Source organism: Sinocyclocheilus rhinocerous, unplaced genomic scaffold (genome assembly GCF_001515625.1).
Source record: "Sinocyclocheilus rhinocerous isolate Xijiao unplaced genomic scaffold, SAMN03320098_v1.1 scaffold2033, whole genome shotgun sequence".
In the NCBI taxonomy this organism is placed as follows: Eukaryota; Metazoa; Chordata; class Actinopteri; order Cypriniformes; family Cyprinidae; genus Sinocyclocheilus; species Sinocyclocheilus rhinocerous.
In genome coordinates, this window is record NW_015635542.1 from 52189 (window position 1) to 69689 (window position 17501).

At 38.0% G+C, this 17501-nt stretch overlaps 1 protein-coding gene across 1 annotated transcript in view; it reads right to left on the reverse strand.

Moving 5' to 3' along the window:
• Window positions 1-7263, reverse strand: part of LOC107747311 (fibrinogen C domain-containing protein 1-like) — an 18305-nt gene extending 11042 nt beyond the window's left edge. Inside the window, exons 1-4 of the mRNA XM_016561776.1 lie at window positions 7246-7263; window positions 7097-7193; window positions 4851-4873; window positions 4270-4366 (exon numbers count right to left, since the gene is read on the reverse strand). Coding sequence (XP_016417262.1) covers window positions 4270-4366; window positions 4851-4873; window positions 7097-7193; window positions 7246-7263 — 235 coding nt within the window. The remainder of the gene's footprint in view (window positions 1-4269; window positions 4367-4850; window positions 4874-7096; window positions 7194-7245) is intronic.
• Between the last annotated feature and the right edge of the window lie 10238 nt (window positions 7264-17501).

Genomic DNA, 17501 nt, shown 5'->3' on the forward strand with positions numbered 1-17501 from the left:
AATCAGAGGTAAAAAACAATATAAATACTGTTCAGTTTCTTGCACGGACCGATCGTTTTGTGTCTTTTCACATCAGTGTATCATCACGAGCCGCAGGGTTTCATTTGGTTTTGTTTGTGTATGTTTTTTGACTCTCAAAGACGTGATTCCCATCCACTTGCATTATAAGACTGACAGACTGCAACGGTTTGTGTTCTACTGAAGAAACAAAGTCACCTACATCTTGGATGTCCTGGGGGTAAGCAGATAAACATCAAATTTTCATTTTTGGGTGAACTATCCCTTTAAGTAAATTTTTGAGAGAACTGTCCCTTTAAGCTGGTCTAAGATGGTCTCCCAGCATGGCAAAGCTTGTCTTTAGTTAGTCTGACAAAAGCCCAAAATAGCTCTAAAACCAGGCAAAAAAAGGGTCTGCAAACCAGCTTAAGCCGGTTTCACATGTATTTTTTCCATCATTGATATTGTTTAAATAACATTCAGACTAATTTAATAATGCTTTCAGTTACCGATAGATTGTAGTACTCTAAGCTCTATTTAACATATTTTAGCATATTTAAAACTTTTCTGCAGAATTGTGCTGATTTTCTCCCACAATCAGTGCTGAAAACATGACAAAAATGTGCTGATTTCCACCGAGAGTGATCCGAGAAAGTCATACGGGTTTGGAATGTCATGAAATTAAAGGGATAGTTCACCCAAAAATGCGTCTTCTTCTTCAGCCGGCGCCTGACGCGTCTTCTTCTTCTTCTTGCTTTACGGCGGATCGCAGACTCGAGAGTGATCCAAGAGCAAAACAAGATGATTAACAGAGATGATTAGTACACTAATGGAGGCTATTAAGGAGAGAAATAGAGAGAGAGAGCAGCAGAATGAGAAGAGGTTGGGGATCTGAAGGGGAAAAGGCATTTAAAATGGACAGAGATGATGTACAAGTAACTACAAATGCAATGTCATCTGTGCGTCCACAGAGCTTGGGTCGGCTGGATTAAGATAAATCTTTTCATAACTCTGAGGTCTCAATGAGGTACTTACAAACACAGCACATGTATGCTTGAGCTCACTTTCACCAATGTGACACTGGATTGACACTAATGCACTCACTCACTCACTCACTCACTCACTAAGACATCTATCATTTCAACATCCTCCCTCTCTTCCCTTCATTCTCTTCTTACTTTTTATGCGTATCATATTTCTTAGCAATATTAAAACCCAATGACACCCATAGTCAGCATGAGTTGGTGCATTATGGGCAGTGTACTCGTTGACGTGCTCGGGTTTGTGTGTGTCTGTGTGAGAAAGAATTATGGAGGGTGCACTTGTGACTCCACACAGAAAATGGATGCTCTTTGTTAGGGAGCCATAATTCATAGTGCTATAATTGATTGGGGAGTGTGAGGATTTACAACCAGAAAGAAGGAAAGAAATAAAAGAGAAACTGCTGATAGAGACAGAAAGAGAACACAGAGTGAAATAGAAAAAAGGAAGCGAATGTATCTAAATAGGACATGATAATGATCTCTCATCTCCTCTGTCATATTTTCCATGTGAAGTGCGAATGAGCTCCCCAGTGAGTCACTTTAACACTGTTTTTCCCCCCTATCTGATTAAATCAGATTTGGATTGAATAAGACAATGTCCCTAGATAATGCTATCAATGACAGAGCTCGCCTTAACTCTGCAAAAAGCAGTGTTTTAAGCTGATTCTTGTAACCAAGAAGGATCTATACCAGGACACAGTGGGTAGAGCATATACTCCCGAAATACATAAAAGCCTTTGTGCTTGCAGGGATGGAAGTCTGAATGAGGCCTGTGTCATGGCCAATGCCGGACTCCCTCTCTGTTTCTGTCTTCACAATTCTGAGTCACAGATCGGACCTTCAGTCCATGGCATCAAAACCTTTGAAATTCCCTGATTCAGTCCTGTCCACAGGTACATGTGCAATATTTGTTTAATCTAATAAAGATCTGTCACGCTTATTTGGATTTTACAAAATTACCTTTAAAATACAGTATCCTGAAAAAGGGACATTTATTTATTTATGCATGCTGTTAAACACACACACACACACACACACACTTTGACATTTCTGTAATAACTGACAGATCACAGCTTGAATTCTGGTTGAGAAAAAATATAAAGAGGAGAATCTTTCATGATCTTTCATGATTTATAGAATGTACATGTCTATGCTCTTTCTATGACTCACTGGGTCCATAAAATAGAAAAATAAAGAAAATTTGACATATGACCACTTTCATGTCATCTCTTTCTCCCACATTTCTATTGATCATATCAGATGAACTACAAAAATGAAAGAGAACTGAATGACTTCACAATCCTTGCCGCCTGTCCTTTGTTGAGTACGATGCTGCCTGGCTTTGTGCTTATCGCTTGAAAATCTTTAACTTCAGGTTTAAAAGTTTGCTACTTTTGAAGTAAATCTAATTAATGATGGTCAGATAACATAATGCAGGTACATGAAAAGAGGTCTATGACTCCATCTTCTTATCAGACAGTGCATAAAATCAGTGCAGTGGAGGTACTGCTAAGCAACAAGCGGTAGATATTTACATCCCTCCACATCCCAGGCGGCCGGCAGCGAGTTCGTCCGCCCCCCTCGGCAACTCACTCCAGCCCACCGCTTCGAGCGTCCATGGCGGCAGACTGCTCCGCCATGCTCGATGGCACCGTGGACTCACCACAGTGGCGAGGGATCTCTGGTGTACATTTGAGCTCAAGCAGTTTTGTACTTTGGCACAGATTGCAGCCCTAGACTTAAACGGAAGGGGAAGCTCTATTTTTCAAAATTCAACCACTGTATATCATAAAACTAGCCCTATTTCACCCAACAAGAGCAGCCTCTGCCATCACCATAACTCCCATGAGCCTTCGGTGGATGTAATGACATGGAGGGTCAACGATAAGGAAGAAAAATTGAGTCATGAGGGAATTTGACTGGTTAAAAGGAACATGATGTAAGCTTTATCTAAATCTCAAGGGTAAACAATGTCCATGAGTGAGAGAAGCTTTACACGGCCGCTATGGACACTATAATATGGCTTGCTACTCTTGTCCCTCTCTCAGCCTGTGGGGAATAAGCAGAACAGGACACTATAGAAACTGCAATGACTGCCATCTGCAATGCAGCTAACAAAGATTTTGTGCAGAGAAACAGGGTCTGTAAGTTCACACTTGACTAAACCAAACTGTATGCCTCTTTGACGATAATCTATTTAACACAATGAGAACCTATTTCCATGTATAAGTATGCCCTGGAGCGCAAGTGCCTCTCTTGGCCACACCAGCAGAGGAGGGGTGGCAGCATTAGAAACAACTGTATCTTTATCCATGTTCCCATGGGCCTGACTGATGCCACATCCATCTGTCATCCTGCATCCGTTGCGCCAATTTATGACCTCACACACTGTGTGTGTGAAAGAGAGTTACGTCCTTTAAATTCTGTGTACATCCTCTTTCTCTCTCTCTGTATCTCAGCAGAGAACAACAAGCCAGTCGCCACTGCTCATCTCATTAAGCGAACAGAGGAACAAAAACATTCACGCAGACCAACACGCAGTAATGATTGTAGTTTAAACCTCTCTGCAGGTTAAGAGCTTGATTATAGCGCTTTGGCTGTCAAAAGCCATTTTGGCTCGCAAAAATGGTAAACATGGCAATTTGGGCTTTCTTGTTGATTTGATTCCCACTTGCTACATGGAGTGGAAGAAAAGCAGAGGGAATGAGTTGCTGCTGCACATCCACTGATCATGTGGAGATGAATGTTTAGCGCTCTAGTTGAGTGATTTTCAGTTTCTAGGTTGGACCAGCAAATAAATGCATTTAAGGGATGATGCACAGTCAGCCGTTTTAGCAAAATGAACCCTGACAGATGTGTACTGTTGACTGTATGACTCTCTGCAGGTCTAAAAGGTCTGTAGGATGCACCATTCGGAAATCACTTCCTGAATTTGAAATGAGTTAGTAAACAAAATAAATTATTGCAATATGCAAAAAAGTAAAAATAAATGAATTAAAAATTCAAAGAAATTCCTGTAACTGGATTTTTAAAAAATATAAAATCAAAGTCTGTCAAGACAAGAATGTAGGCAGATGTGTAGAAACACCTAGGAATGGATCTAATTGTCTGGCTGTCTGTGGTTGAGAGGGTGCGCAGGTGTTGGCAGCTTTTTACACTGATAATTTTAAAAATCACAGTTTATGCTCACAGGCTTCCTCTCTGTCACAAACACAAACACACAACTTACCAAGCCAGTACTCTCCGGTGATTTTGCCAAATCCTTCCCTGTAGGAGTCCCACTCCCTGAAGAAGTTCACAGACCCATCCTCCCTCCGCTGGATTACCTGACAAAAAGCAGAAACAGAATATCAATTAACCACAAATTTGTGTCAAAACCTTGTTAGTGGGTTGCATGATAGTAGATGTTAAGTTTTTTCTTTTTTTTTGTTAAACAAATTAACGTCTGAAAACAGGACAATGTTCTGTTGTGTTCTCCTGTATAGCTTGATTCACACAGTAATTGTTTCTCATGGGGACGTAAGAGATTTTCAGCATTTGCAGGGGTTAGTCTATGATTTTATTGCCATCTGAATTCAGAATGTCTGTTTTTTTGACAAACACCAAGGTCATGTGGTAATTTAATTGACGTCTGAATCCACATCTCTGAGTTTACAAGAAGACATCAATTCAAAATTCAGTGTTTAAATGCTTTTTGACCACTGATGAACATGGTAGGGTAACTGTTGCACTTCACTGTAATTTGAATGCATATTTATAAAAAAAAAACTGAAATGCTGGAAAGTATTTACAAGAACAATATTTCAGAACTGCTCTCCCACAGCGAGTGGGAGCTGTTAAGAACAAAAAAGAATGAGAAGAAAAGCACAAACATTTGAAATGAGTAATTATTATGGCAGCTACAGGTATGCAATACAATTTTAAAATATGTATTATATAGGCCTACAATTACATACACAAAAAATATAAACCAAGCAGCTTTATGTTTGCCTTATGTAAATAAGAAGTTGCATTAACTTATTTCTGCTATTCTCCACATTTTTTATGACATTCATAATTTTGAGAGTTAAAATGCAAGACAGAAAACCATTTCAACTATAGTGCATCTATTTTCCTATTTTTAAACAGGAGATTTAAATAATCAAATAATAAATCTGATATTATTAAATATGAATCTATTCTTATTATTCCAAGCATATGATATTTATTAACAGCAGACAATCATGCGACTGGCAAACATGAGCAGTGCATTCTCGGGTTCAAAGGATCACAGAACTTGCTTCTCCACTGTGAATAAATCACCATTCGAATCCATGAGTTTTATCACTGAGGTGCCATGCAATTTATTTTTACATATGTCCACATGAGAAACAATTACCGTCCGAATAGGGCTTGTGATGTATGTGTGTGAGTTCATGTGCTTTTGAATGAAGTAGGCCTACTGTATGATTTCAGGGCTCTTGCTCAGAGTAACTCCATGATAAGTGTGAATGACTAAACTCTCTCAGCAGAGACTGATATGAGACCTGAACAAACATAATGATGGAAGAGCTCAACATTGTGATCTGAAGGATAATATCATTTAATGGAGTATGATTTCTTGAAGTATGATATCTTGAGCTAGTCAAGACTGACACAAAAGAGTAGAACTTACAGAGCTCGTAATCTATTTGCGTATAGACACAGTCATATACTGTACAGAGCCATACAAAAATTTGAGAAAAATTGAGTCATGAGGGAATTTGACTGGTTAAAAGGAACATGATGTAAGCTTTATCTAAATCTCAAGGGTAAACAATGTCCATGAGTGAGAGAAGCTTTACACGGCCGCTATGGACACTATAATATGGCTTGCTACTCTTGTCCCTCTCTCAGCCTGTGGGGAATAAGCAGAACAGGACACTATAGAAACTGCAATGACTGCCATCTGCAATGCAGCTAACAAAGATTTTGTGCAGAGAAACAGGGTCTGTAAGTTCACACTTGACTAAACCAAACTGTATGCCTCTTTGACGATAATCTATTTAACACAATGAGAACCTATTTCCATGTATAAGTATGCCCTGGAGCGCAAGTGCCTCTCTTGGCCACACCAGCAGAGGAGGGGTGGCAGCATTAGAAACAACTGTATCTTTATCCATGTTCCCATGGGCCTGACTGATGCCACATCCATCTGTCATCCTGCATCCGTTGCGCCAATTTATGACCTCACACACTGTGTGTGTGAAAGAGAGTTACGTCCTTTAAATTCTGTGTACATCCTCTTTCTCTCTCTCTGTATCTCAGCAGAGAACAACAAGCCAGTCGCCACTGCTCATCTCATTAAGCGAACAGAGGAACAAAAACATTCACGCAGACCAACACGCAGTAATGATTGTAGTTTAAACCTCTCTGCAGGTTAAGAGCTTGATTATAGCGCTTTGGCTGTCAAAAGCCATTTTGGCTCGCAAAAATGGTAAACATGGCAATTTGGGCTTTCTTGTTGATTTGATTCCCACTTGCTACATGGAGTGGAAGAAAAGCAGAGGGAATGAGTTGCTGCTGCACATCCACTGATCATGTGGAGATGAATGTTTAGCGCTCTAGTTGAGTGATTTTCAGTTTCTAGGTTGGACCAGCAAATAAATGCATTTAAGGGATGATGCACAGTCAGCCGTTTTAGCAAAATGAACCCTGACAGATGTGTACTGTTGACTGTATGACTCTCTGCAGGTCTAAAAGGTCTGTAGGATGCACCATTCGGAAATCACTTCCTGAATTTGAAATGAGTTAGTAAACAAAATAAATTATTGCAATATGCAAAAAAGTAAAAATAAATGAATTAAAAATTCAAAGAAATTCCTGTAACTGGATTTTTAAAAAATATAAAATCAAAGTCTGTCAAGACAAGAATGTAGGCAGATGTGTAGAAACACCTAGGAATGGATCTAATTGTCTGGCTGTCTGTGGTTGAGAGGGTGCGCAGGTGTTGGCAGCTTTTTACACTGATAATTTTAATTAAAAATCATTATGCTCACAGTCTTCCTCTCTGTCACAAACATAAACACACAACTTACCAAGCCAGTACTCTCCGGTGATTTTGCCAAATCCTTCCCTGTAGGAGTCCCACTCCCTGAAGAAGTTCACAGACCCATCCTCCCTCCGCTGGATTACCTGACAAAAAGCAGAAACAGAATATCAATTAACCACAAATTTGTGTCAAAACCTTGTTAGTGGGTTGCATGATAGTAGATGTTAAGTTTTTTCTTTTTTTTTGTTAAACAAATTAACGTCTGAAAACAGGACAATGTTCTGTTGTGTTCTCCTGTATAGCTTGATTCACACAGTAATTGTTTCTCATGGGGACGTAAGAGATTTTCAGCATTTGCAGGGGTTAGTCTATGATTTTATTGCCATCTGAATTCAGAATGTCTGTTTTTTTGACAAACACCAAGGTCATGTGGTAATTTAATTGACGTCTGAATCCACATCTCTGAGTTTACAAGAAGACATCAATTCAAAATTCAGTGTTTAAATGCTTTTTGACCACTGATGAACATGGTAGGGTAACTGTTGCACTTCACTGTAATTTGAATGCATATTTATAAAAAAAAAACTGAAATGCTGGAAAGTATTTACAAGAACAATATTTCAGAACTGCTCTCCCACAGCGAGTGGGAGCTGTTAAGAACAAAAAAGAATGAGAAGAAAAGCACAAACATTTGAAATGAGTAATTATTATGGCAGCTACAGGTATGCAATACAATTTTAAAATATGTATTATATAGGCCTACAATTACATACACAAAAAATATAAACCAAGCAGCTTTATGTTTGCCTTATGTAAATAAGAAGTTGCATTAACTTATTTCTGCTATTCTCCACATTTTTTATGACATTCATAATTTTGAGAGTTAAAATGCAAGACAGAAAACCATTTCAACTATAGTGCATCTATTTTCCTATTTTTAAACAGGAGATTTAAATAATCAAATAATAAATCTGATATTATTAAATATGAATCTATTCTTATTATTCCAAGCATATGATATTTATTAACAGCAGACAATCATGCGACTGGCAAACATGAGCAGTGCATTCTCGGGTTCAAAGGATCACAGAACTTGCTTCTCCACTGTGAATAAATCACCATTCGAATCCATGAGTTTTATCACTGAGGTGCCATGCAATTTATTTTTACATATGTCCACATGAGAAACAATTACCGTCCGAATAGGGCTTGTGATGTATGTGTGTGAGTTCATGTGCTTTTGAATGAAGTAGGCCTACTGTATGATTTCAGGGCTCTTGCTCAGAGTAACTCCATGATAAGTGTGAATGACTAAACTCTCTCAGCAGAGACTGATATGAGACCTGAACAAACATAATGATGGAAGAGCTCAACATTGTGATCTGAAGGATAATATCATTTAATGGAGTATGATTTCTTGAAGTATGATATCTTGAGCTAGTCAAGACTGACACAAAAGAGTAGAACTTACAGAGCTCGTAATCTATTTGCGTATAGACACAGTCATATACTGTACAGAGCCATACAAAAATTTGAGTTCACTTCTATTTAGCTTTTTTTTATTTTTTTATCTATATAACCAGTTTGTGTCACTTTGAATAAAAAGTTAATTTAAAAAAAGAACAGGAATGTCAGAATGACTCAGTAACTGGCCTGTCTCCCTTTTGCCTTAAATGACAGGAGCACTTGAACTGCATGAACTCACACATTTGTGTAAAAATCATGAAGTAAACTAAAAACAGCAACTTAAAATGTCGGATCGACATCTTATATTGGAACAAAGCAATCCAGGTTGTTGAAGGATAAAAACATGTTTACAGTGAAGTTCATTTTGCCAGTATACAACAAGCAAAGAAGGAGGACAGTTGAATTAGAGTTCAACTTTAAGCAAGAAGGACATTAAAGACGATGCGTCTTAATAAAGCGCAATAGTGGATGTGCACAGAATAAAATGTTCAAAATGTGCCAACCCATAATGAGTCTGTCAAAATCGCTGACACTGGCTTTGGTTGTGGCTGTGTGAGATTTTATGTGTTTTTTTTTTATGGCACAGAAGGGCATTCAGTGCAATATGGTAATCAGAAACAACACTCAGGGGTCTGTGTTTGTTCTTCTGCGTTATCTGTAATCTCTCCGGGATTACCAAATATGGATGCAAATGGCAACCACATCACTGAATGTCTGTTTATGGAAAACACATTGCGTCTAACGCATTACATTTCTCCTATCATAGTAAAATGCATGATCAGTTGAATTCATAAGCAGGTGGACTTTGTTTTCTGTTGAAATTCAGAAGAGAAGTGAGACGGGGAGGGAAAGGGGTCAATCCAGTACAGGATGACAGCTGTCAGTTATCTTAAAGGTTTTGCTCTCTCCCGTATCACTCCCACCCTGTAGCTGCCCTAGAGGCTCCTGGGAGATCAACCCTGCCTGCACAGAACTGAGGCAGACACCACTGTCAAGGTTGAAATTACACATGCATCCACACACACATACAATCATGCCTGGGTATTATCTTGCTTTTTTTCCACATATTTAAGGCAGGCAAGTAGTGAAGGTCAAAGGGGCATCGACCATCACTGTCTAACAACAGTGTCAGCAGAGGCAGAGAATCAGACAGAGCGAGAGAGGGAGTATTAAAGGTGAAATCAGAATCGGTCGACCCCTTTCTCACTGTCCCTGTCACCTAACAGCTTTCAGGAATGAAGCAATATCTCTCCAACAAATGCAGGTAAAAAAACAACGGCTTTTATTCGTAATGTTAAACCTTTACTTAAAATGTTTGTGGTTAGTTTCCCTTATTTTTAAAGGGATAGATAAAAAAAAACACTGTGGAACTAAAAATAAAAAAAAATGTTTCAGTTGTTTTTGTCTATGCTGAAAAATCAAAAGAAATCAAAACTTTCAAGCTCCTAAAAAAAAGATATACATTTAAAATTAATTCCAAAAGGCTTGAGTGGTATATTGGTATAAAATCTTCTACAGTGACACAATCACTTTGAATATGAACAGTCAAAATGTAATTCACTCTCAATTTCAAATTAAACAATGACCAATGCACAGATACATAAACTTTGTAAAATATGGCTACATAAACCTCAAATGTCACCATGCTTAATCATGTGAAGTGAGAAAAGATGTTTGCCATTACTTTGAGGTTTGTGTTGCCATATTTGATGTAGTCAATGTAAATTTCATTCTGTTCTTCATGAAGAATGCACCAGTTGGGTCATATGAATTACATTTGATCCTTTTTGGAGCTTGAAATATTTGTATTAACAGTAATATGCACAAAATTATTTAAAATTATGTTATTAGAGATGAGTGGATCCTGTAAATTGTAGGGATTTCTAGTACATGAACGGACACTGATATGCCCCTATCAGCCATCATGAGGTTTGCTAATCACCCCAGCACATGACTCCAATATTCTGGGTCGACTTCCTGCCAGTCTTGTCGTCATCTACTCAGAGGAGTGATTAAAGACTAATTCAATCAGGAGAGTAGGACCATAAATATGAATGTAATTTCACACACAGCTATTAATAATAATTCACTCTACACATATGAGGAAAATGTTAGTTTGTAGTCTCTATCTATTATTAAGGTGGGAAAAAAAGTCACAGGATGGCTCAATGAGCTGTTTCATGTCATTCACACAATTAAAAGACTTGACGTCACCTCATATAATATTAGCCTCTTGACACCCTGGTGTTTACAGTAATTGATCCGAAACCCTTACAGTGCAGTGATCTGTGAATCTTGCCCTGTGGTCTTTGTGTCATGACTGTGCCATTTCAACGCAAACGACAAACTGCACCCAAAATGTCAGTCGCTGCCGACCAGACTAATTAAAAATTCTCTTTTAATTAAAGTCCCCACCGAAGGATTATAGCTGCTGAGGGCATTGCTGTGGTGGTGTCTGCTCTGTGTGGTTCTTCAGTACAGAGCCTTTCTGAAATCAATATAATTTTCTTGCACATGATAAAAAAGCGAAAATGATTGGTCCTCGCTCAAGAAGGGCTCTGTTGTGTTTGCTTATAGCAAGTCAGTTCCTGAAGTGCTACTTGACATTTGATGTGTCACTTGGGTTATGGCTTTTACATTCCTCAGAGAATAAAAATGAAAAATTAAGCCTGCATTATTAAAGTTTTGAGTTTATTCCATTCATTAAATATCCAGAAGACCCAAGTCATGAATTCACGGTTAAAATTATAATTTGTGTGATTATAAAAGGTGAATTATTATTTAGTTTTCATTAATAGCTGTGTCCAATAAAACTGAACTTTAGATAATTTTCCTGGTCTTACATTTAGCCTAGAGATTCACTCGTCTTTAATAAAAATAACTGAAATATGGGCTCTGTTCTTACTGGGCTGTCAGTAAGAGGGAGGAAAATGAAGTCACTTTTTATCAGTTTGAACTATTCGTTCATCTTGAATTCCTCACACTTCCATCTGTCAATGTTACTTATCTTCACAGTTATTGTAGACCAGTAACCAGTCTCACTTGAATTGTGAGAATCCAGCTTACATATTGCATTCACTTGTAAATCCTTTGTATTCCTAAAACAACATGATTTCAAAACAAAATAACAAAATCAATAAAAAACATATTATTTATAACTAAGACTTGTCTGTTAGGTTAAACCTGTAGATACATTGTTCAAATTTAATACAAAATATATATGGGCACTTTCTGATCCCCAAATGTAAATAAATCATTCTCAATGTGATGAATAGGTTACCTATCTCTACTCTTCTAGAAGACCTGTGTGAATTTAAAAAATCAGCTTGAGATTAGTAGGTTACAAATCATTTAAAAAATGGCTCAGAAAAACATTATTCTGACATAATTTGTTTAGCAAATGCCACTTGATTTCATATTTAATGTGACATTCAGACTTTCAGTATTTTTGGGCCACTCTAAGATACATTTCTTTTTCTTGTTTTTGGAAAAATGTATTCATTTTAAAGTTTAGTGAATCTTATCATAATGCCCTCCTGAAAATGTGTGTGTAGATTTTACCTCAAGTTCAAGAGCAAATGGCTAGTCAAAAGACAGCACAAGACATTTTGATTTATCGATGTCTCTAAAACTGGATTACAAACTGATTTCTACAGACTTTGGCCTTCATCAGCCTACCGCCAGCAAGATTACAAATAAAACATATTCAGCACTGCTGCTTCTCTCCCTAGGAACTGGAGCCATACAAAGCTTCACTGCAGAGTACTTAAACAAGTGACAAAGAACCCTTGGGTGACAGCAGAGAAACACAAGACATCTCTGTTGCCGTTCACTTGCACAATGAGCAAGATGCATGCACATGGCGGAGGTGTAATAGTGTAGGCTTTGTTCCTCTCTCAGGTCTTGGACGGCTAGTGGTCATTAAGAGATCAATGTGTCTGTCAATCTGTCAATGAGACAGTCAATGCATGTGTCTCCAAACACAGCTATGTGTGCATTTAACTGCCAGGATAGTGTCAGCTGAAGGAACTTAACAGACATCTGCTTAAGCTCCCACTGCGTTTGACTGGTTAAATCCTACACTGACTACAACAGAAGCAGCCATGAAATTGACCTACATTGGCCCCAAAAAGCATTTGGACACTTATGCTACACTTATTTTATTGCATTAGAAAGAAATATCACTCCAAGTGGCATTTGGGGGAAAAAAGGATGCTAAAAATATTGACAACCAGAAAATACTTTTAAAATGTATGCTTGTAGTGTCATGCCCATCAAAATTTAAAATGCACAGTGATCTGTCAAGTTCAAAGCACCACACATGAAATGAGAACAAGAAACAAGCCATGTAAAACAAAAAACACAAGTAATAAAATAGATATCATGGCCACAAATTAAGAATTTCTTCCCACAATGTATTAATTTGAGGCCACAATTTGTTCCCTCATTTTTTCAAACTGTAGCTATGTTGTATTAATTAATTCCCTCGTCCTATTATAATGATGTCAAATCATATACAACTCCACAAATTAGTACAACATGGCCATTATTAACCTAAAAAGAGAGAAATAGTTAAGTCATGGGTGCTCATTTTTTAAAATTGTAGCCACATTGTCTATTTTTCCCCTACGCATGTCAAGTGCAGGGCTTCGTAGTCAATCAATCAATCAATCAATCGCTTAATGTGGCTAACAGGGTTGTGAAATAAGTATGCCTTTTAATTCAGTTCCTGAATTTGACTTACATTTGAACTGAGGCAGCATAGATAATGCAAAATTACAATTTAAATTTGAATGTGAAGAGGAAGAATTAAAATGAAAAGACAAATAGGTTTAAAAATGCCACCGAGTGAGCCAGGACTAAAAACAAAAGTGCATGATGCCCCTGGCTTGTAATTAGATGACCATTATTACGAAATAATCCCCCTGATCCCCCTGCCGGGGCTTATTTCCAGATGATCACACCTGACTGTACATTATCCCCTACATCACTATAAGTGTGTGGAGACCTCAACACACCAAAACATGAGCGGATAAGCTTAAACCAGCTTTCCGGTTTTCCACACTATGCCATGATCAGTGTTAACTGCTTGGCAGTGAGGCTGACTGCATCACGAGGGCAAGATCACGTGCCTACAAGACACTCAAAACAGATGTCTGGTTTTAATCAGGATGGCAGCAGTCATCGCCACTAACGACTCATGCTATCATGGCATGAGAGAGATAGATTCAGACGGATACAAAAGGAGAATAAATGAATGCGGCAAGAAAATGATGGCTGTAGAGATACAGTTTAATGTTTCTCTAACACGATCACATTCACAGGGAGGTGTGAGAACGCAGCCAGCAGGGATGGGAACATATGCTGTTTCAGCACACTTATGAAGCTGGGTCTTTAAAGCCACTCTTTTGTTCTCAGCCTGCTTACTCCTTTTTCCTTGTTACCATTCTCCTCTGTTGTCAATTCTTACGTTTATCTCTCTCCCTCTGTTCTCCTTAACCATCTTTCTTTTCCTGCTCTGGACAGGGGGATTACTGGATTAGTATGGAGTGATCAATTGGGAGAGACAGAATCATGTTTGATGTTTAATCTGAAGATTTAGAGACTGTCATTGGCCATCATTACCACGGATATTTCACAGCAAAACAGAGAACGTGTGTGTGTGAGAGAGGTAGTGTACCAGAGCCTGATTCAGTAACACTTTACCATAAGGTTGTATACATTAACATTAGTTAATGCAATAATTAAAGTGACCTTGATTAAAGGTCATTTCTACATATACAAATACATTTGTATATTTTAACAGTAAAAATTGTAGTAGTTAACCTTAAATTATGCATTATGAACTAACTAGACTATGATTGAAAAATAGTAGGCTATATTTATAAATTAGAGTTAACTGTTTTATAGTTAACATGAAACATCGTTTACATTATTAATTAATCCCAATGTTAATTTCTACATATACTAAAATTAATAAATGCTGTAAATTAATAATAATTAATAATAACAACAATAATAATAGTTAACATAAACAGTTCATAATTAAAAATAAAAAGGTAGGCTATATGTGACCCTGGACCACAAAACTATTCATAAGGTTTAATTTGTAAGGATAGGAAAATATTTGGCTGAGATACAACTATTTGAAAATCTGGAATCTGAGGGTGCAAAAAAAAAATCTAAATATTGAGAAAATCGCCTTTAAAGCTGTCCAAATGAAGTTCTTAGCAATGCATAATACTAATCAAAAATTAAGTTTTGATATATTTACGGTAGGTAATTTACAAAATATCTTCATGGAACATGATCTTTACTTAATATCCTAATGATTTTTGGCATAAAAGAAATCTCGATAATTTTGACCCATACAATGTATTGTTGGCTATTGCTACAAATATACCCCAGCGACTTAAGACTGGTTTTGTGGTCCAGGGACACATATTTAAAAATTTAACAACATTTAAACTTGCTGTACATTAAAAAAAGTAAAAAAGTAAAAACACCACTGTTCATTGTTTGTTCATGGTGCTTAATACATTCCCTAATATTTACATATTGTATTATTATTGTAAAATGTTATGCTTGATTCCATTTCTTGGAGAGGTGTTTTTATGTGTGTACTCCCAAACAGGACAAAATGTTTCATTTAACAGCTTACACCACACATATACAGTACACGTATCTACCATTAAAGATGGTCATTTCCAAAAGGTCAAGTCTGCACAATCTTTTTCAGTTAAAAAGAATACAATAAATCAATGGTCTGACAATTCTCTCCTGCTATGCTTTCTTTTCTATGTCCATATGTCTCAATTTCTCTGTGTCTAGAATTCTAACCCATAATTTCATCTCAAAACCTAATTGCATAACATAAATCCTACACCGCATAGCATGTTACCAAAATAGAGGCTTACTTTATCCAATCACAGCTACAAACCTGTGGCACAGCCTCACCCTGCAAAGAAAAACACACATTTGGAAATGTACAACCAAGCTATGAAACATGAATGAGCAATAAGAAACAGTCAGACATTGGAAACCATTTTTTTCCAGAAAGAGAAGAAGAACAAGTTGCCCCCTCCCCACCCAGTGAGTCCACATATTGAGTTTCAATCTAAAACTTTTACATTTCAGGTCTTAGTGCTTTTTTAATATTTCAGAGAGGAGTTGTGGGTACTTTTGATAAAAGCACCATTTGATAATGCCGGATCACGTAGCACTCTAATAGATCTGCTCCCATAAATGATTTATAGAGTGCTCATTTTTAGTCCACTCCTTTGAGCAGACAAAATAATAATAGTGGAATACATTATCTCAGGGCAGAGTGCGGGTCAGGAACGGAATACAGAATATCGCCACCACAGGTGATAATGTGCGTGAGCTTGTGTGGTTTTTGTGCATGCATGAATGCATAGATGTGTGCTCGCACGTGTGTATGAGAGAAAGGGTAACAGAGGGAGAACGAAACAGCCACACAGAATGAGCCTGTAATGCATGATCAAGTCAAAAGAGAAGATGTGAAACATCTTTCTTGAATGACACTTCTATTCTTTCATCTGTCAAAGCCTTAACCTTTTGAGCGGTACGGTCCCAAATATGGGATTCTTATTTCCGTGCCCCTGGGAGTACGGTCCCACATATGGGATTTAGAACGTTCGGTGGTATCACATAACTGCCAAATTCAAACTGTGTTTTCCTGCGTTGGCTGGCGTTGAGCCAGAGACAAACTCGCTCTGCACTTGTCATATAATAACAACTAAGTGTTTTTAACCACATAATTTCAGACATTTAAATACACATAAGTACTAGTAAAACAACACATTTAGAGTTTGTAAAATACACACAGATGTCTATGGAAGCAGCAATAACAATCCATTCAAATTTAATTTGCCGATGTGTTTTATTCTTATCAGATACACATAATGTAAGTAACTATAAAGTTCACTCTATTCTTCTCCCAGTTTACCAGCCACTTACTTGCATGTATTCAGGGAGAAATTGATGAATTTAAGTGCAGTAAATCTGACTGACAGGACTCTCTGAACTGCAGCGCGAACAAACATGGCGGTGCCCATCTCACGGTATAGATCACGATCAAGATAATTTAGAAAGGTTTTTAAAAGACAAAACACACTCATTTACACATATTTGTGAATCGGAATATCAGATTGTTCATGACATGGTAAGCAAGTTTGTGAATATTTTGAATAAAAAAGGAAAAACGAAATAAAAGCGATCCATCTGTCATACAGTGTTATTGTGGCCGCGGTGTGTCACTTGACAAGCGGTGTGTCACTTGACAAGCATGACAAGTGACGCCATGGAAACAGTAAGGGGAAACGTTCTAAAATAACGGTCGCCTTAAAAAAAACTCACTCTGTGTCAGACCCTGTTCCGTGTTTTGTGTGTTTTGTTCCCAGCTGTGTTTAGTTAATTATCCTCGTTCCCCTGTGTGCTTAAGTTCTAGTCTGTTCAGTCTGTCTCGGTCGGGTCTTAAACGTCGATGTTGTGCTACATGTTGTGTTCCTGCCTGCCCTGTGTCTCCCCTTCACTAAAATCATTAAGAAGTTCATTAAAATCTCCTTGTTAATGTACTCCATGTCTCCTCATTCCTCGCTCCTCCTGTAGGCAACCGTGACAGAAGACCCAACCGCAAACAGAAAGTAAGCGGCGCCCCTTCTCCCCGTTTTGTTTCTGGTTTTTGAAATCTTTTGTTTTCTTGTTTTTTCCCCCCCACGATCATGGAAATCACCGCTTGTTTCTCCGCCTTAGGCCGCAGAGATCTCCCCTTCTTCGAGTACGCCTGGCAATTTTGCGGGCTCGCCGACGGCATTGGATGACACCACCATCAATTCTCTGTTCTGGCTCGGGGCCAACTACCATCGCCCCACTGACCTCCCAGACACCAAGGGACTATGCTGGAAGGAAGGGATCTACCGGTGTCTGGGGAGTGTCCGGGCCCGAGCCAGAACCAGCCCGCC